Consider the following 19,266-nt stretch of genomic DNA (forward strand, 5'->3'; position numbering starts at 1 on the left):
GGGTGCGCACATGACCTGCTGTGTGTGGAGCCCCATTAATGTTTACCTAGGAGCTGGGGCCCCCAAGGGGAGACCCTGCCTGGCCCAAGGCCTTATTCAGACCCGTGTCATCCTAGGGCTAGGAGTCCTGAGCCCCCAGCCCTACTCTCTTAGGGTGGAACTTCTTCCAGAGATGAGCAACATTTGGCCAAGAGCAAAAGAGAGCTAGACACTGCAGCCACCAGTAGGCATTGGATACATTTAATGAACATTCTACACCACCCAGGCTGGATGCTGTCATTCTGGCTGGGGCTGCCTAGAAACCCCACGAGAGAAAGTTGCCTTTCTCCTTCCTTCTGTGTTGCAAACTCTGCAAACCTTATCATGTTCATCCTGACAGAGACAAGAGAAAAGCCCTTTGCACCAGGTGGGTGTGGAGGATGGACTTCCTCAGGTGGCCTGGGAATGCACAGAGGCTCTGAGGTCAGCAGATTCAAATCTGAGTTTAAGGGTGGGGCCAGATCTAGAAGGGCTTTCTGGGGAGCCAGCCCAGCAGGGGGTCCAGGGCTTGGCTTCTCTATCTGCATGGAGAGAGGTGGGCAGAGCTCATTGCCTGACCCTTATCTGAGTATGTTTTCCCAGGTGAGCACTGTCCTGTCCGCACATGCACGGGAAATGTCCCTTTTTGTGGATCAGGCCCCTTCCAGACTGGGCCCTCCCCTGCAGGCTATTTCCCCAGCAGCCCTGCAAGTTCCAGCAGCCTTCTCTGCTCACTGCCCAACCTAGCTGCTTGAGGGACTTTGCCCAGAGAAGGAGTCTTCTTAATGTCTATTCAGCAAATTCTCTAGCCTCCCATCCTACACCCACTGCCCAGGAGGCTCCTCCCAGGGGCTCCTGGATCCAGCCTTGCCAGCAAGATGGAAGCTTACAGCTTTGGCCTTGGGGTTGTCAGTCATCTGTAGCCTCTGTCACCTACTAAAGGGGCTGTGTTATCGTCACCAGTGGTAGATGAAAGCTGAGAGTCTTGAGATAGGGTAATGAGCAGTGAGGTCTCAGTCAAGAGCCCTTGTCAGAGCCAGCCCTCCATTGCACCCCTCTTTGGTACCTGTCAAAAAGGTAGCACTGTGCTGCAGACAGAGAACAGAGCCTGGCTCATGGAAGGAGCTCAGGGACCACTGTTGGATAGACAGTAACACATGAGACTCCAGCGGTAGAGGAGGTAACTTGCCCTCGCTCCTGATTCATACTCTGGATGTTAATAGAGAGGAAGACCTACTCTGATGGCAGCCACTCACATACACCCATAGCCTGACCCTGCCCAGGCCCATACACTCACCCCCACAGACTCTTGGGAGCCATTCTCTGAGCTGAGTCCTGGGTTTACAGGAGGCATAGACAGCAGGATGTTGGCTAGCCAGAGTCAGACTGCTCTGGGGCATGAGAACCTAGGCCAGTAGAACGGGAGTTCACCAGCCTAGTGTGCAGTCTTATGGCACCATGGCCATTGACTCTGACCTTAGGCTATGGCTCGAAGTGTCCCTGGTCAAGGTGACACCACTATGTTTGGTCATGTACGATCATAGGAGAGTTGCCTTGCTAGCAGGCCGTTCTGTTTGCACTGTGTATGATCCGAGGTAGACAAACTACTAAGCTGAGTTTCCTTTGTGGGGGTGGGGCTGGCCAGAATTTAGACTTCGGGATTCCCAGGGGGGTACCAGCACATTCTTCCCCAGCCCCAGCAGCAGCGTCCAGGCTGAGGGAAGTGGGGTTGGGGGCCCAAGGTGGGGTAGAGTCCGGCAGGCTGCTGAGTAATGGTAGTGCTGACCTTGGGGGGGACAGAGGGCCTGGGCTCTATTTTTGGCGGTTCCCGTTCAGCTTTGACTGCCAAGAAGGCAGCCAGGTCCAGGTCCAACATGGTCACCCCTCCACGGGGCATAGGGGTACTTTGTCGGCACTGTGGACAGGGGATCCAGTGTTGTTCGTGGGCTGGCATATCCAGCCGCCGCATGCATGCCTGGCAGAAGGTGTGGCCACAGTAGAGGCGTCGCGGCAAGTGTACTGAGAGGTCATAGGCAGAGTAGCAGATGATGCAGTCATTCCGTGAGGCAGTCAGGGCTGTCCCCTCCTCCAAGGCATAGAGGCCTTCAGGCTGCAGCATCCTAGGGACAGTATGAGGGAGCCAACGGAGCAACAGCACAAGCTACAATTCATCTGTGCCCACCTATGTGACAGTTTGACCCATGCTGGCCTCCAGAATGCCTCCCCAGAAAGTAAGTGCCTATACACCTGGAGGGAAGGTGGTAGTCTTGGGCTCTCATAAAGTCTCCTTTCTGTGGTCATTGGCTGAAACAGCGCTCTATCCCACTGTTGAGACCCCTCGGTGGCTCCTCCTGCTTACCCTACCCCTAGCCTTCCTGAACCCCAGGCTTCTCTTACCTGCATCCGCGTCGCCAGAAAGCTATTCCAAGCTAGAGGATTGTAGGAGGAGGGGGCGGGGACCCTGGACACCTCATGGCTCCCTCCTTGGGCTCGCATTACTATCTACACAGGAAAGACGGCAGGAGGCAGGTGGGGGCAGCATCAAGCTAGAGTGGGTTCTTCTTTCAGTCACAAAGCACCTGCAACTGGATCTGATGTACCACCCACTGGGCAGGAGCTAAGGTGAGCCAGTCCCCTGCATGACCGGATGCTGCCCAGACCACTCCCCCTTGTAACTCCTAAAGACTTGGCTCTGTCTTTCTTTGCCCTACCTGTCCCCAACACCTACGTCCTCCTGTTACTTTGTACATTTCTCCCAGGATCAGCCTCTTCTCACCCGATCCCCACATTGTAATATCTTCCTGCTTTGCCTGAGCGAAGCCTACTCTTTTCGTTTGGTTTGGTTTTTCTTTTTTCTTTTCTTTTCTTTCTTTCTTTCTTTCTTTCTTTCTTTCTTCTTTCTTTTTTTTTTTTTTTTCTTTTTCCGAGACAGGGTTTCTCTGTGTAGCCCTGGCTGTCCTGGAACTCACTTTGTAGACCAGGCTGGCCTCAGAACTCAGAAATCCACCCGTCTCTGCCTCCCGAGTGCTGGGATTAAAGGTGTGCGCCACCATGAATATTTATTTATTATTATATGTAAGTACACTATTGCTATCTTTGGACACACCAGAAGAGGGCATCAGATCTCATTATGGGTGGTTGTGAGCCACCATGTGGTTGCTGGGATTTGAACTCAGGACCTTCAGAGAGTAGTCAGTGCTCTTAACTGCTGAGCCATCTCTCTAGCCCCCCGAAGCCCACTCTTTAGCCTCAGCTCACATCACCTCCAATGGAGCCTGCCCCCACCCACTCCAGAGTAGAGTGCATATTCTTGGTAAATCGTGGCACTTCTTGGCATCATCTTTCTCTCTCCCTAGCCTGGCTCTACTCTGATGTCCCAGGCAGTAGCCAGTCCATTGGTCCTGAGGTGGCACTGGAACACAAAGTTTTCACACCCATCATCCCCAAAGGACTCCCCCTGCTCATCAAAAGCACCTCCCTGCTGACGGTCCTTCGTTTGGACCCATAGCCTTTGCAATAGTCCAGGAAGACAGTTCAGGGCCATGGCCTTGGTGTTCCCTGTGATGAGGACTGAAGACAGTGAAGAACTAGGGAGACGCACTTGTGTTGGGATAGGCTGTCAGGGCCTCTAGAACTGCACAAGGGGTTGCTACAAGAAAGCCAAAGGGGGCTGGTGAGATGGCTCAGTGGGTAAGAGCACCCGACTGCTCTTCCAAAGGTACAGAGTTCAAATCCCAGCAACCACATGGTGGCTCAAACCATCCTTAATGAGATCTGACTCCCTCTTCTGGTGTGTCTGAAGACAGCTACAGTGTACTTACATATAATAAATAAATAAAAAATCTTTAAAAAAAGAAAGAAAGAAAGCCAAAGGACAGAACAACCCTCCTTACTCACTTTTACCCACTCCCTTGGCAGTCTGCCTTTAAGACTGGTCAAACGGGTTCCTGTACTGGCCTTTACTAGAACAGGGGACAAAGAGCTTGGAAAGTCGACTGGGGCAATGACCTATCTGCTCATACCTGGAGACCTTGACACACTACACATCTAGGCTGTCCTCTCATATGACCTGTCTTTGCATCAGGGGACGGCCCACTTCGAGAGGACTAGTTTGTCTTGTGAGGCCAGCTCTTCTCCTCCATGTGGTGTGTGGCTCTGCCCTGCCCCGGAAATGCCTGGCTGCCAGGGCTGGCTTCCTTGCACCCCCCATTCTGGAATCTCATATATGGCCCCCAACAGGCCATATAACACCGTTTGGACAGGCAAGAAGAGATTGTTCCCCTCGACCTTTCCCGGCCGCACCTTCAAGGACTAGTATAGATCACTCAAATTACAAAGGCAACAGAGCTCTAGACTGTAGGAATTACATTTTGTGGGAAACAGGAACATGCCCTGGCTGGGACTGGGAGGTGACTCACATTGGGCGGGGCTGGATTCTGGGTCCTATATCCTGCGCTCCCACTCCCTGAAACCTGCTAACACCCACCCCACCTACCAACAGTCCTCCAGTCTGTCCCTTCTCTAGAAAACTTTCTCAGGGCCCCCGGCAGTGGCAGGCATGGCACCCTCCCGCCTGTGACTCAAGGTTAGCCTTATTTACTGTCTCAGCTGGAGCCTTAGGAAGTACAGGGAATGGCTCAGGGCAGTGGACATATTACCACCTACAAGCCCCTGGGCGGACTGAGACCTGCAAGGTCTCTAAATTATGGATGTCGTGAGGCGGTCTCTAGATCTTTCCAGTCTTTGGAAGATCCCAGAGTTTGGGAGCCTGTTGGGGAGATTGCATTTGTATATGTTGAGGATGAAAGTAGTTGTCCAGGCTAGGACCCTCTCCCCAAAGGGCCTCTGTAAAAAAGCAGTCACGGGCACAGCGCTCATCCTGCTTTATTGCCAAAGTCTTGCAGGACGTGAAGGGTGTCCCTGTTGTTGCCAACGTGGCTTGTGGCTGGAACCCTATTCCGGAGGGCTCCAGCTGAACCTTCCTGGTGGACAGGGTCCCCTGCTCAGGGCAGGAAATGGCTGATGCTCATGACAAACGGCTGTTCCTGATGTCCAGCACCACTTTGGCATTGAGCAGAAACCTGGGCTGCTGCACAGCCCTGAAGGCTCTATAGTCAGCTAGGAGACAACACAACAACAGCTGTGACAACGGCAGAAGCGAGGACAGTGGCAGCAGGAGCAGCAAGGGCAGCAGCAGCAGTGGTGGGCAATGTCATCACCACGCCCTACAGGTGGCAGGCCAGCATAAGTCAGTCCCGATGGACGTTGCCCACTGCTATAGGGATTGCAGGGTGATTGCCAGGTCTGCTGGCCGTGCTCAGGAGCAATACCCTTGATGCCCTTGATACCTTTGGGCCCTGGGGCTTCAGTAGTTTGTAAGAGGCCTGCTGGCTCTGGGGTACATGTTCCTGAAGGCAGAGGCTGAGTCTCAGAGGAGGTAGATGAAGAAGGAACCTCCTCTAACTGCTGCCCCAGGTCAGAGCGCAGGTGAGCCCGAGGAATGCTGATGTGGGCATATGGATTCTTCACAACCATCTCATGGGGGTCCATGGTCCAGGCTGCAGGGGTGAGCAGGAAGGAGAAAAGCTGCTTGAGAGCCTGTAGCCTAAGAAGACACACATTTAAGAGGAGTCTGCCCTTGGAGAGTCATATCCCTAGGCATCTGTGTGGAAGGCCTATGTGTATTGGAGGTAGCCCAAGTACCCAGTTACCACCCTCCAAGTATCCAAGAAATGCTCCAGGATGCCGCTGGAATGGGGACAAAAGGCTAGAAGGCGCTGATGAACGTCCAAGGGAGAGCAGGGGCTGCCCAAGAAGAACCTGTGAAGTACAGGTCAATATCCAGACAGGGACTCACCTGCAGCAAGCGGCAGCAGTCTGTCTTCTTAGTCCTCCAGCTCCAGGTCCCAGTGCAGTGAGCAGAGCTACCACAAGTAGCTTTTCCCTCCTAGAGAGGGGTGGAGCCTTGGGGTGGAGCTTAAAGATGGGGTTCCCAAGATCCCAAGAGGCCTCAACAACTAGAGCCCAGCAGCCAGTCACCCCTCATTCCCAGATGGGCGGAGGCCAAGGTTTGGACTTTAAGGGGCATTTGCCAATCTGGGGTGACTCAATCACGATTCATGTGAGCATGCCCTACCTCCTTGGGTCATGGCCCCAGAAAGGAAGTGGAGGCAGGCCTTCAGATTCTGGGGTCTTCAGACGTGCTGAGGCTACCCAGCCATGACTTGCATCTCTTCTGCCACCGTTCTAAGCTCCTCCTTGCCACCAACTGCATATACTGAGACGTTTGAGTGCACAAGACAATTAAAACTACTTGGAAGACTTCCTCTTTAATAATAATAATAATATAATAAATAATAAGTTTGACACAACTTTGCAGATAGCCTTTACTTATCTTCCATGAACTTCAAACACAGTGACATTTTCAGCTTCTTTTTTGTGTTGCTGAGTTGGGATGAAAGAGCCTCCCTCCCCGCCCACAAGGGGCACGAAGAGTGACGGTGGGGCTAGGGTAGAGACAACAGTGGGCTTCACTGGGTCTGCAACCAGTGGGACAGGCTCAGACTCCAGTCGGGGAAAACACCAGGAAGGACATCAAGTAGGACAGGGCCTGCAAGCCAGGGTGACTGAGTAAGACTGTGTAGAGCCAGTCAGTCAGGTCGAGACAAGAGTTCGAGCAACTTAGCAAGTAGAAGGAAATGGGTCTGGGGGAAACATGCTTAATAAAGGAGAAAACCAGAGTCTACAGAAGCCCCTTTAATCTTGCTCATCGCCCCTTTAGACTCCGCCCCTAGCTGGGAGCATGCGTAAATCGGCCGAGGTGCCCTGTGGAAACTTAATTCCCCAGAAGCCTCCGCGCTCCAGGGTTTCCTAAGGACCAGGTTTGGACTGATCCTTGGCTCACACTGCTCAGCTCAGAACGGCCTTGGAGTTGGGGAGTGGGGATGGGGGACCTTATTCTCCCACAGGGCGTGGCTTCGTTTCACAGGGCGGGACCCTCGGTAGAGGGTGGGGCGGTAGGTGGCCTTGCGCGCATGCTGAGTGAGTGGGTAAGTGAGCCGAGCCCTCCCGGGAAGGGTGGGCTAGCTCACTCCTTTCTCTGGCCAGAGTTAACTGAGTTGGCCAGCATCATGCATGCGTGCCAGGTTCCCTCCCCTCTACAACTCAGCACCGGACCCCTCCTCTCACATTGTCTTGCTGAAGGAGCCCTGAAGTGGACCAGTGGTTCCACAGAACTGTAGTCTGGCCCAACCTTGGCTCTCAAGGAACACTGTTCCATTCGTCCAATTGTACAGAAAGGGGCTGTAGCCTGAAGAAAATCTGGATTTTTCAGGGTCAGGCATAGGACTCAGTGTTGGTCACATGCATGGTGGCCATGAGTGGGTAGAGAATGGCATTCTGAACATGTAAACACCAGGTCATCAGTGTGTCTTTAGTCTTTCCCTCACGGATCCCCCACCCCCACCTCGAGGCAAAGGTGTAGCCCAGGTAGAAGAGGACCAGGTAGGAGGAGGAGGATGAAAGGAATGGGGCCTCTGCTGGGTGGGGTCAGTTTAGTACATAACTGTGAGACATAGGAGCACGTGCTGACCTGATGAGATCCAAGAAAGGGCTACCCCACCCTAGGCAGGTGAGCGTGCACAGTGGGCCCTCCACCCTACACGCGGACTGACAACCTATACCTGGTATTTCCAACTCTCCATCCATGAAACTTCTGAGCCTCCTGTGACTGCGCCAGTTCCCTGTGTCCACTCTTCTGGTATCCACTCAAACCCTTGTCCCTTTTGCTGTCCCAACTCCCTCTTTGATGAATCCTTGTGTGGATACGTCAGTGAATTGGAAAACTCCCGGCGTTCACACAGGGGGTGTGTCGGGGTTTGAAGTTAAAGGACCCTGCCCTTTCAGAGCTCGAAAGGTAGCTGAGAAACAAGTGGAAGGCTGGAACCCCTGTTCCGCATTGTGAGGCTCAAAATGAGGGAATAAAACATGAAGGTTTCCCTTACAAAATAGGAGGGGAGGGTTTGGCCCCTTGGGGGATCAGTCAAGAGTCAAGGGAATCTTGGCGGCACGGGGATTCTGACCAGCCAGTAGCTAGCTGAGAGGTCGACACTGGGAGCCGACGCCAGGCCAGGCGTGGATCGAGGGGCGGCTAGGAGACTGGCCCCGCCCCGTGGACCCCGCGCGGGTCCCCAGACGGGGGGTGGCGCTGCGGGCGCGGGCGGGCGCCGCGCGCACTGCGGTCCCCGCGCCTCCGCCGCAGAACGCGCCACGCTCCGCACGCACCTGCCGCCGCCGCCGTCGCCGCTGTCGCCGCCACCACGCCGAGCCTTGCGTCCAGCACCAGCGCTCGGGCCCTGGGTGCTGCCTGCGCCCGCCATCGCCCGAGGTCTCCACTGGAGCCGCAGGAGCTATCGGAGCTACTAGAGCAAGGTGTGAGCGCCGCATCCGGGCCTGCCTTTGAGACAACCTCTGCTGCGGCGGCGGCGCAGCCGGGGAACGCCAGGCTGGGGCAGGTGAGCGGGGGTGGGAGGGGTGGAGGGGGAGGGGCGGGGGCCAGAGACATCACCCCTTTCCATTTTCATAGTCAGTCCTCCGGACAGTGAGCCGGTCTCGGAGAGTATACTGGGGAGGGGTTTGCGTTCAGAGTTCCGTGGAGACTTGGATCCCACGGACAGGGTCAGAGGTCGGGCACCCTGTCCTTTGTGAAGGATGGGGGCGAGGGCAAGGGCGAGAGTGAGGTGGGCCCCGTGCTGCCCTCACGCTGTCTCTCACCCGCAGCTCGGGCCTGGTGCAGGCCTCTCCATTGCTGTTGCCGCGGAGCCTTCAGCCCAGGTCCTCTGGCAGCCAGGGATCAGGCTAGCTGCCTTCCCTGGGCGCCCTGTCCTGGAGCCATGGGGCCCACCTAGCCCCTGCCTGCCCAGATGTCCCGGCCCAGGGACTGCTGACCTCTGCTACAGGAGGAGGCCCCTCCACGCCCCCTTGCCAGCTTCAGCAGACAGAGACCCTGGGTGAACTCCAGAGCCCCAAACAGCCACCCATACCCCCTTGTCCCCGCCTGCTTCCCCCTCCCCCTCCTCTTCCTCCTCCTCTTCGGACTGAATCGGATAAGCCATTGTGGCCACTGGGAGGGGGGTTGCCCTCCAAGCTGTCGCCGGCTGCCCCTTGCAGTCCACAGAGTAACCGTGGTCCTCACCAGGCCTGGCAGGACCAGGATGCAGCCCCTTCTCTTCCCCCACGGCCCCACCCAACACCCCCACCTGTGCCAACGTCCAGTCTGACTGTAGAGAGCCGGATGCCAGCTGACCCTGGGCCTGAGGTGGGCAGTGGATGGCCGGGCCTCCTCATGTCCTGCCTGAAAGGCCCCCATGTCATCCTCAAAATGGAGGCCATGAAGATCGTCCACCCTGAAAAGTTCCCTGAGCCCCCGGCGGCCACCCCCCGCTTCCCCCCTGCACCCAGGCCCACTCCCACTCTGGCACCCAAGCGCGCTTGGCCCTCAGACACAGAGATCATTGTCAACCAGGCATGTGGGGGGGACATGCCTACCTTGGAAGGAGCATCCCACACTCCACCCTTGCCAAGGCGGCCCCGCAAGGGCAGTTCTGAGTTGGGCTTCCCCCGGGTGGCACCGGTGGATGAGGTCATTGTAAATCAGTATGTGATTCGACCTGGCCCAACAGCCTCTGCACCTTCATCATCTGGGCCAGTGATAGCAGGTGAGCCCCTGGAATGCCCCACCTGTGGGCACACATACAACGTCACTCAACGGCGGCCCCGTGTGCTGTCTTGCCTGCACTCCGTGTGTGAGCAGTGCCTGCAGATTCTTTATGAGTCTTGCCCTAAGTACAAGTTCATCTCCTGTCCCACCTGCCACCGTGAGACTGTGCTCTTCACTGACTATGGCCTGGCTGCACTGGCTGTCAACACATCCATCCTGAGCCGCTTGCCACCTGAAGCCCTGACTGCCCCATCCGGTGGACAGTGGGGGGGTGAATCTGAAGGCAGCTGCTACCAGACCTTCCGGCAGTACTGTGGGGCTGCATGCACCTGCCATGTGCGGAACCCACTATCTGCCTGTTCCATCATGTAGTGTCCACCTGCCCACTACTGCCTGCAGGTCCTTGCTCACCGCTTCTTCAGGGAACTGGCTTTGTCCTGTTGCCCGCTGACCCTTTCTTGCCCACTGTGGCTCTGGCCCTACCCTGCGTGGCATTGTCGCTGCAGCCAACTTTGCCATTAAAACTCTTTGCCAAAGTTTGCACTTGTTCACTGATTGAAGCTAACTCCTGTGGGCTATGCCTATGCCTGGGCCTAGGGTAGGTTCCCAAGGTTATATTCCAAACATGGTCTAACCAGGAGCTGCCAGAGGGTGACCCAGCTCCATTCAAGGTTGGCTTGCTCTGCTTGTTGAAGGGCAAGCTGGCCCTAGTGTACTGCTCAGGAGGTCTGGACTAGCTGGGAACACATTGGTACATGGAGATGTGGCCCAGCTAGGGAGACAGAACTTTCAGCTGTGTGGTAAAGCTCATTGGTAGTCCCAGCATACTGGAAGCTAAAGCAGGTTTGTGAAGTCAGCATGAGTTGCACAGAGAGATCCCGTCTAAAAAACAAGTACTTTTCTTCTGGCCAGGGATGTATGGAAATAGCCTCTGGACAGCATACGTAGAGGCTTACAGCTGGCCAAGATCAAAAACGCAGCAGTCTTTTAAATGACCTGCCTATGACTGGTACAGGTACAATTGAAAAGGGTTGTGAGGAAAGTACCTGGATGGCGGAGATGGAGTAATAATGAGGATGGCTGAGGTAATGATAGTATCAGTAACTGTTTATTGAGAGGTTTTTTTTTTTTTTTTTTTTTTTTTTAGATAGGTTTTCTCTGTATAGCCCTGGCTGTCCTGGAACTCACTCTGTAGACCAGGCTGGCCTTGAACTCAGAAATCCGCCTGCCTCCCAAGTGCTAGGATTAAAGGCGTGCACCACCACTGCCCAGCCTGAGAGCCTTTCTTATGTTTGTTATACCAGACTCAGTCTGAAATGTTACATCCTGCACTGTGTCACCAATGAGCTGTGAAGTGAGCTTACATTTGCCTGAATCTCCCAAGTGAGGGATCCTGGTCCAGTGACATCAGTTGTAGAGTCAATTAGGAAGAGCTGGACCTTGGGCATTTGGAGGCTTCAGGGTCTGGATGGGCCCATGCAATACAAAGGCAATATTGATCCCAGCTCCTCTGGGCTACCTTCTCTGGTGAGAGTATCTTAGGTTGGGTGGGGAGCCTTTGAAGGTTGGTTTGTACAGTACAGGCCTCTCCTGTGGCTGCTGCTGTTGCCTTCAGGGATACACACCAGCTGTCTGGAGCAGGTGAGTCTGTAGCCTTTGCCTTCTCCAATGAACAGATCTCAGGATAAACAGAATCACTGCTAGAATCACACATTTGTGCCCACCTTCACCAGCTGGACCACGAGCTGGCAGTATAGCCCACTTTCTGCCTGTGGCCAGTGAGCTGACCGCCCATGGCAAGCACAGGGTTCTTTTCACAGCTCTTCCTGCCAGGCCAAACTCCTTCAGAGGCTGTCCTTGTGTCCTTGGCTTCAGCTAGTATCTAAGCTGCAAGGGTGTGTAAGCACTCTGGCTGGCTTAGGCTCTTAGGCATGTATAGTCTTGGTATTGGTGATAACAAGTCTTGGCTGATTACCAGAATCTGAGCATGGACTTCAAAGCTTGGCCACCATTCTGGAATCTGCTTAGTGGTTGGAATGGTCTAGCAGCATGAAGAGCACCCCTAGTAAAATGAGTGGTGTGAAGATGACCACAAGCCCTAGCAGTTCAAGTACCAGCAGGCTCAGCAGTGACAAGCGGCGGGCACAGGGGCCACGTTCCCGCAGTGCCCACAACCAGGTACCTAGGCTGGGAGGGCAGGGCAGGAAGGGGAGACAGCTCCGACCTCCCACAGGCCCTGCCAGGAAGCGTAGCTGGTAGCGGTGCTCTAAGGACCCCCAGGGCCAAGGGCCAGGATGCAAGGCTGTGATGGATGCAGTACGCATTGGGTGCTGGGGTCCATCAGCTCGAAGCAGTTCCTCCTGCAGCTGACAGATCTCCCACTCTAGCATGGGTGTCTTCTGACGACACAGTGGACAGCACACACGGCCCAGGTCAGCTCTGGGGGTCATGCCTAACAGTTGGTGTAGGCAGCCCACACATAGGCTGTGACCACAGTTTAGCAGGGTCAGGTGGTGCTCACTAGGCCCATAAGGCTCAGCACAGATGGGACATTCCTCCTCCTCCTCAACCTGCCCCTCACCTTCCTGCTGTTCCACAGTTGACTTTAGGGCCCAGGCACCGGATGGGTCTCTGGCCTCCAGTTCAGGTTTACTGTCTGGAGTTCTGGCACCTGGAGGGGCCCTGAGATCATCCTCTTCATCTGCTGGTAGCTGGCACAGTGGGTCCAAGAGCTCAGGACCCAGAGAAGCACCGGGTGAACTAGCAAACCCAGAGCTGGTGTCATTAGGTCCCAGGGTAGAGCCACCAGAACAGGAGTCAGGATGAGTAGACTGAGGCTCCAGGGTGACAGCTGGGAGTGTGACCCTCAGCAACCAGGCACAGCTTGGCCTCCACCCAGTCACCGGAGCACCAACCTCTAGATACACCTTTGGCTTGCTGACCTCACTGGAAGTAAGCTTCACTTGGGTCCCCGCAGCACGTCAACTCTTGGTATCTCAGGCCTAAGCGTAATGTTGGTCTGGTCCCTGTTCCACAAGTTGACAGACAGAACAGAGGTTCCTTAGCTCCCAGCTGCCCTGGGACCTGTCTGACTCCTCCAACAGGGTTTCCTTTTCAGCACTGAAGGCCCTGCCCATGGGCGGGCCAACACAAATCACACCCCCTCCACCCTGATGTTTCTTTCAGTTCTTTGGAAAGAATAGTACGTGCTGGCTCTTGGCTGGGACTTCCAAATAGCTAAGTCCTCTGTTTGTCCATGAGAAGGGTATATGAACTTGGCTGAGTTGTGTGGCCATCAGAGAAGGGGACTAGCTTGGCTAAGCTGACAGTACAAGCCTGTGCTCATGCCCTGGAGGGGTCTTTGCCCACCACTACCAGATGCAGATAATCCATGTCCCACCCACCACCCTCAAATCTAGAAGCACAAAAAGTGGAAGTGAGCAGCTACCCAGGTAGTTAGCCCATGTTTATAGACCTGAAGACTGACAGAGTTGCCCAATCCCAATGCTCAGGAGGCTTGCTCCCTGGTGGCTTTCAACTGAGCTGAGCTGCACAGGTGCTATGGGATTAATGGGAAGAGCACGAGGTCAGAGGGGCAGTGCAGCCCTCACAGCTCTATGCCCTTTGGAGGGCTTAGCAGGCCCTTGGTAGTATGGACTATAAGTGCAGATTTGGGACAGAATGAAGGGGGTCTGAGAGAAAACCAGGAGTGCTGGCTGCACTGGGGCTGGGGCTACGTATGGGACACTGGGTTCCACCGAGTTTGGATGTACACAGGAACTGCCCTCCTGGTCAGCTGGACCTAAAAAGCTAAACTGTGGGTCTACCCAGTGTTCTGGGATTAGAGGGCAAGAGACAACAATGGGCCTTCTAGACCTCAGCAGGCTCCCCAATACAGCTGTTAATGTGGGTGTGAGCTAGCAAGTGGCTCCTCAGGCCCAGGTCTCAGTCTGGAAGCGCAGTGTCTGCTGGAGCCTAGCAAGGTAGGCAGATGCATCTGCAGTGGAGAGTTGTCCTTCTTCTTGAAAAATGGACATCAGGGCTTCCGAAACATCCGTAGGCAAATATTTAGCATTGCTGGAAAGGCAGGCCTCAGAAAGCTCAGAGATCCTGGAGTCCCAACCCTGCCTACTCCCCTTCCCTAAAGGCTGGTCCACTCCCCACATTCCCAAGTTTGCTCACCCTGCTAGGTAGAAGTAGGCACCTTGGCCATCCAGCAGCTCCCAGACAAGTGGCCCCCGCTCTCGGAGCCGGTGCTGCACATATACCTTCTGTTCCTGCAGGGGTCAGAGGCTAAGTTTCAGCCATCCCAACTCCTGTTCTATTTAACTTGAATATACTCACCTGCTCCCGGGAGAAGGCTGTAACCAAGGTCAGGCAGCCCTTCTGCTCTAGCTTCTGCCATTCAGTTTGCCAGTAGAAGTCCTGATCCCGCAGGCGGCAGCCAAAGAACAAGAAGTTTCCTGGGGTACATAGGGCAGTCCCCGTCTGGATGCAGAAATTCAGCTAGACCATGCTCAGTGGTCAGGTCACACTACTTTGGAGCTCCTGTACTCACCAGTTTGGCCATGGGCCACTCGTTCCTGAATGGCTGCTCGGAAGGGGGCCACACCAGTTCCAGCCCCCACCATGATAATGGGTGTGTCTGGTGTTTCTGGGAACACGAGGCTCCCAGGCTGTACCCACAGAGGCACCCGGACAGGTCCTGCTGCAGAAGGGAAATGGCATGTAGGAGGTCAAAAGACAATGCTAAGGTGCTCACTGGGGCTTGAGGAGCTCCTGGGGTGGAAGGAACGGGGAAGACAGGCACTTGGGGCTATACTCTCTCCCAACCCCAGAACTATGGATTTACCTTGCCCAGGATTCAGGGATGCTAGCCAGGAGGAGCAGAGACCACGGCGGGGTTCCTTCAGACGAGTCTGGTACTTTACCACAGCCACAAGGACCTGTAGCCTCCCGGGATGAGCCTATGGACACAGTGATGGCACTGCCCTGCTAAAGCACTCTTGCCTACTACCAACCCTAGGAGGGACAACCCTGGTAGAGAGGCAGCCCCCATCTACACACGCCCTACCCAGTCCCAGCTTTTCCAGCCAGTCTTCAGTTCTACTCAGAGTCTCTCACCAGTAGGGAGGAGGCAATGGAGAAGGCCCGTGGGCGGATCCGAGGGATTAGGTCCAGAAGGTAGTCTGGAGGAATGGCGCCCGCTGTGTGTGGGAAGTCGCATAGCACCTGGATAAATGGGGTCTTATTGTGTGGTGCTGTGCATACCACAGCTCAGCAGCCCATACCCACCTGCCTGCCCACAGGCCAGCCCACCTCCAAGATGGTTCTGCGGGGCCGATTGCAGTACTCCCAGAGCTCTTCCTGACCTCTGGCAGAGCTCAATTCCAACAGCTTCTCTCGCTCCAGCGCATGTTCTGAGAGACAAGCCAGGAGCTCAAAGAAGGAACGGCGGGGCACACTGGCAATGTCCAAGTACTGCGACACGAGGTGCCACACAGTGCAGGGCTGAGGCAGCCCTGGTGGATAAGGGACACCTGCAGGAATGGCATGGAGGCTTGGTGGGTAGGGTCATTAGGTGGTACCTTGGAGCTCAGAGCTGGTGCATCTCCTGTACTCACCTGGTTCCCGTGGCTTAAGCGTGAAAAACTGATTGGGGTCCAGGCACAACACTTGGCAGAACTGCTGGGTGTGGGCCTCTGAGTTAGAGGGCAAAATTAATACAACATCACCAGCAGCAAAACTGTATGAAAAAGTCATCAGAAATGTGGGGATGGTGTAGAAAGGACAGAGGAACTGAGGGGACAGAAGGGATGCGTACTGTGGGGGGAGAATGAAGGTGCTAAGGAGGAGATGGAAGTGGGTGGGAGGTCAAGCTCTCTGAACTGCCTGGCCTTTGGCTTTGCCATACCCTTGTGAAGCCCTACCTACTGCCTACCTTTTCCCTGACCACATCAGCTACCTAGGAACATATGGGCACCCTGCCTGACTGCTTGAGGGCTTGGGTTCCTTACCTGATATTTGAGTCTGTAATGTCAAACTCAATCAGCCGAACATCCTGAAAGTGTTGGGGGCCAGTGACCCTCTGGTTGGTGATCACAGGTGCCAGGAAGGGCTGTAACTCTGATGGGGGTGTCTGAGGGGCTGAGCCGGCTATGTTGAGCTCATCAGCCCCTATGCTGGGGACCTCCTGAAGAAACTGGAAGATGAACTTGGAGGGCAAGCTGTGGAAAGTGGAACTATCAGTTGGGTGGCCTGCGGGGCATAAAACAGCTCAAAGTCCCTTGATATTCATATACCCAAGGCTCAGACTCACGGGACTCCATGAGGAATCTCAGGAATGTCAAGGGGTACTGGGTACATAACCATTATCTTCTCCCAAAGGTCTCCTACCCAGGGGTCAATGGCAGCATCAGGCCTAGAAAAGAGTACAGGCATTGGCCTCTGTGGGCCAGAGCCAAGGTGGGTTGCCACAGAGGAACACTGACATCAACACTTACCCCAGCTCATGCTGGTCATCACCTAGACATGGGGGCAGGAGGGCACTGCCTCCTAGCTGCAGCAGCCTACGGTGTAGCTTCTTGGCTACAAAGTTGAACCTATGGGTACAGACAGTTATGCAGGCCCAGAGTGTGGGCTAAACAACAGTATGGGGTGGTAGTGCAGTCAACTTGGGCAGAGTAAAGCAGGGCAGGACCTCTCAAGGATGGTGCACACTGACTTCAGCATGCAGGGGATGAGAGATTGGAGCAACAGCCAACACCACAAATGGTAAGTCCCTTGATCTCAAGAAGCGGCCACATGGAGAACAGTCTCATTTTCTCAACCCATATCTCTGAAGTGACCAAGACCACGGATTCCCTGGGCCAGGGCTACACAGTTGTGATTGGAGGCAGGGTGGGGTGGAGAGCAGATAACCATGTTTTTCTGTGAGAAGATTTCCCTCACTGGTCCTTGCATCACCTTGTCCTTTTGGGAACCACATCCATAGTTGGACGCCATCCTACCTGCTCTGTGTATCCATAGTGCCAGTGAGCAAAATCTCTAGCAGAGCAAGTCACAGCACCACCATCTTCCCATTTCTCTCTTGTTTTTGATGTAGTAGGGTCCAGCCCCACCCTAAAGTCTGTGACAATCTTCCCATATTAGCTTTCTGAGTGCTGGGATTGTAAGGGAGTGAGTCACCATGCTTAGCTTCCGTTTTCTATTGGTTTTGTTTTGTTTTTTAATTAGTTAATTAATTTGAAATAAGTACACTGTAGCTGTCTTCAGACATACCAGAAGAGGGCATCGGATTCCATTACAGACAGTTGTGAACCACCATGTGCTTGCTGGGAATTGAACTCAGGACTTTGGAGCAGTCAGTGCTCTCAATCTCTCTGAGCCATCTCTCCAGCCCCATTTTCTGTTTTTTTTTTTTTTTGTGTGTGTTTTTGAGACAGGGTTTCTCTGTATAGCCCTGGCTGTCCTGGAACTCACTCTGTAGACCAGGCTGGCCTCGAACTCAGAAATCCGCCTGCCTCTGCCTCCCGAGTGCTGGGATTAAAGGCATGCGCCACCACGCCCGGCTTTCTGTTCTTTTTATCTAAAGTAATCAAGAACCCTGCCATGAACACAGCCTCTTAGGGAGCTGGAGTGACGCTCAGCGCTGGGTGACACTGGGCCTGTGGAAACAGGCCTTAGGTATCAGGCAGCTACTTGCACCTTTGAGTGGGAATCCCTCATCACCCAGGAAGTGAACCAAGCTCACAGCACTGCTTGTTTAGGGACACAACTGCCACAAACCCTGACAGCGAGAACCCATGAACACGTCTAACAAGCTACCTGAAGGTAAGCTGTTCACCTCGGGGCTTCAGACTATGTTTGGATCATAGTGAGGGACAGGGACAGAGTGGGTGTTGTAATGTAACGCTGGCTGGTCTGAGCCTCACCCTGCCCTGAATTCCATGGTGGTGCTCTGCCACCCTGTTCCTTCCCCAAAGGTGGCCTTCTCTGTCCAAGTCCTTACAAAGATTAGTGTGTCCACTAGGGAATATCTGTGGATAAGGTTGATAAGCCAACACAGTGTAGGGTCACATGGTCTACAATGGATGGGCACCTGGGGTGCCAGCTGCCTGCCTCATTTCTTCCTTGACTTTAATAACTGTCTTCATCTGGCCAGCAAGTCCACCCCCTACTCACTTGGCATATGAGGAATCTCCGAGGCCTAGGACAGCAAAATCCATTTGACAGAGGGAGGTGGATGGCAGGCTCTTCCGGAATATGAACCTCCAGAAGTTCTGTAGTCATAGGAAAACTATGTTAGGACCACAGCCCAGGCCAGTTTTCTGTCTGAGGTTTCAGCAGGGAGAGGATGGTGTGGAAGGAAGACCATTAGAACCCAAAATTGTAACTGTACACTGGCCAATCTGGACATCTCTCTTTCACATGGAACAAAATTACAGACCAGGAACCTGCACACAAAGAAAACTTATCCTAACTGTGCAAGCATTTCTCATATATGTAACCTGAGCTCAATGCCCCAACCAGTTACCTGCTGCCCCCCTGCAGGACACTCAGTAGTGTATTCTTCCTAATCTGGTCTAGGGGTGAACTCAATTACCACCCTCCAGCCGCTCTCTATTACTGTAGTGGTGGACCAGCCAGTCTACTGCCTTAAGAAGGGAGAGGCCAGCCATAAGTTCTCACTCAAGTCTTCTTGGTAAAAAAGGGAGATGGGCTGTGCTATGATTCTCTGAAGTTGTTGAGTCACTGACTCATGCCCTTGAACTCTGGGTTTATAATGACCTTTCCAGTTTGTTGCCCTCTGGCCTGTCAGCCATCAGGCCATGTTATCTATTATCCCCAGTAGTTAAACCCATTCTCTCTGGGTGCCCCTTTGCAAGCATGTGGACACTGTCTCAGGCAGCAGTTCTAACCTTACATTATGTGACATTATTTATTTGCTTGTAGACAAGGTCTCTCTGTGTAGCCCTGGCTGTCCTGGAACTCTCTCTGTAGACTAGGCTGACCTTGAACTCAAGGCATGTTGAGATTAAAGGCTGTGCCAGCACCACCCAGCTGTGTGACAGTTACTGTCCATACTGACTGCCTTCCTACCCCTTCCTTACTCTGTCACTCCTCACATAATCTTTAGGTTCCGTTGACTGTTTATCACAGTAGATTTCACCAGAAAGGGATAAGCAAAGACCCAGTTACTGGATCTTTTTTCCCCTATAATTCCAATGTGTTTTTAAAGAGGATTAGGGCAAAGAGGCCAAGGCTCTCCTGCCCTGCAGACCTGAGAAACCACACTCCTGGATGTGTTTTGGGATGCTGGGTCTGTGGCCTCAAAGGACTTCAGTTCCAGTTGTGATTGAGACAGTAACTACTGACTCCTGCTCCTGCGTGGGCTATCTACAGACCAGCACACCTCAAACCGAGGGAGACCACCATTCCCTCCCCTCGTTGACTCCTGCTCCTGCGTGGGCTATCTACAGACCAGCACACCTCAGACCCGAGGGAGACCACCATTCCCTCCCCTCGTT

General features: G+C 54.1%; 4 protein-coding genes across 5 annotated transcripts in view; 1 reads left to right on the plus strand and 3 right to left on the minus strand.

Moving 5' to 3' along the window:
- Positions 1–225: 225 nt before the first annotated feature.
- Positions 226–2,571, minus strand: Rnf224 (ring finger protein 224). Its single transcript, XM_021195203.1, has 2 exons — positions 2,416–2,571; positions 226–2,138 (listed from the first exon to the last, which is right to left on the minus strand). The coding sequence occupies exon 2, from the start codon at positions 2,135–2,137 to the stop codon at positions 1,667–1,669; it is 471 nt and encodes a 156-aa protein (XP_021050862.1). The 5' UTR covers position 2,138; positions 2,416–2,571; the 3' UTR covers positions 226–1,666.
- Positions 2,572–4,878: 2,307 nt separating this feature from the next.
- Cysrt1 (cysteine rich tail 1) lies at positions 4,879–5,966 on the minus strand. The gene is made up of 2 exons (XM_021195101.1): positions 5,876–5,966; positions 4,879–5,576 (listed from the first exon to the last, which is right to left on the minus strand). Exon 2 carries the CDS (start codon positions 5,566–5,568, stop codon positions 5,137–5,139), a length of 432 nt encoding a protein of 143 aa, XP_021050760.1. The 5' UTR covers positions 5,569–5,576; positions 5,876–5,966; the 3' UTR covers positions 4,879–5,136.
- Positions 5,967–8,311: 2,345 nt separating this feature from the next.
- On the plus strand, positions 8,312–10,284 carry Rnf208 (ring finger protein 208). The gene is made up of 2 exons (XM_029536461.1): positions 8,312–8,531; positions 8,797–10,284. Exon 2 carries the CDS (start codon positions 9,311–9,313, stop codon positions 10,106–10,108), a length of 798 nt encoding a protein of 265 aa, XP_029392321.1. The 5' UTR covers positions 8,312–8,531; positions 8,797–9,310; the 3' UTR covers positions 10,109–10,284.
- A 538-nt stretch (positions 10,285–10,822) lies between these two features.
- Positions 10,823–19,266, minus strand: part of Ndor1 (NADPH dependent diflavin oxidoreductase 1) — a 10,702-nt gene continuing 2,258 nt past the window's right edge. The window contains exons 3-14 of one of the 2 annotated variants that reach the window (XM_021193036.1): positions 17,921–18,018; positions 16,240–16,338; positions 16,056–16,157; positions 15,754–15,963; positions 15,361–15,482; positions 15,056–15,276; positions 14,861–14,968; positions 14,589–14,703; positions 14,295–14,444; positions 14,081–14,199; positions 13,919–14,013; positions 10,823–13,813 (exon numbers count right to left, since the gene is read on the minus strand). In XM_021193036.1, coding sequence (XP_021048695.1) covers positions 13,669–13,813; positions 13,919–14,013; positions 14,081–14,199; positions 14,295–14,444; positions 14,589–14,703; positions 14,861–14,968; positions 15,056–15,276; positions 15,361–15,482; positions 15,754–15,963; positions 16,056–16,157; positions 16,240–16,338; positions 17,921–18,018 — 1,584 coding nt within the window. In that variant the 3' untranslated portion in view covers positions 10,823–13,668. The remainder of the gene's footprint in view (positions 13,814–13,918; positions 14,014–14,080; positions 14,200–14,294; positions 14,445–14,588; positions 14,704–14,860; positions 14,969–15,055; positions 15,277–15,360; positions 15,483–15,753; positions 15,964–16,055; positions 16,158–16,239; positions 16,339–17,920; positions 18,019–19,266) is intronic. The other variant, XM_021193037.2, reaches the window with a different exon arrangement.

This window comes from Mus pahari, chromosome 3, assembly GCF_900095145.1.
Source record: "Mus pahari chromosome 3, PAHARI_EIJ_v1.1, whole genome shotgun sequence".
In the NCBI taxonomy this organism is placed as follows: Eukaryota; Metazoa; Chordata; class Mammalia; order Rodentia; family Muridae; genus Mus; species Mus pahari.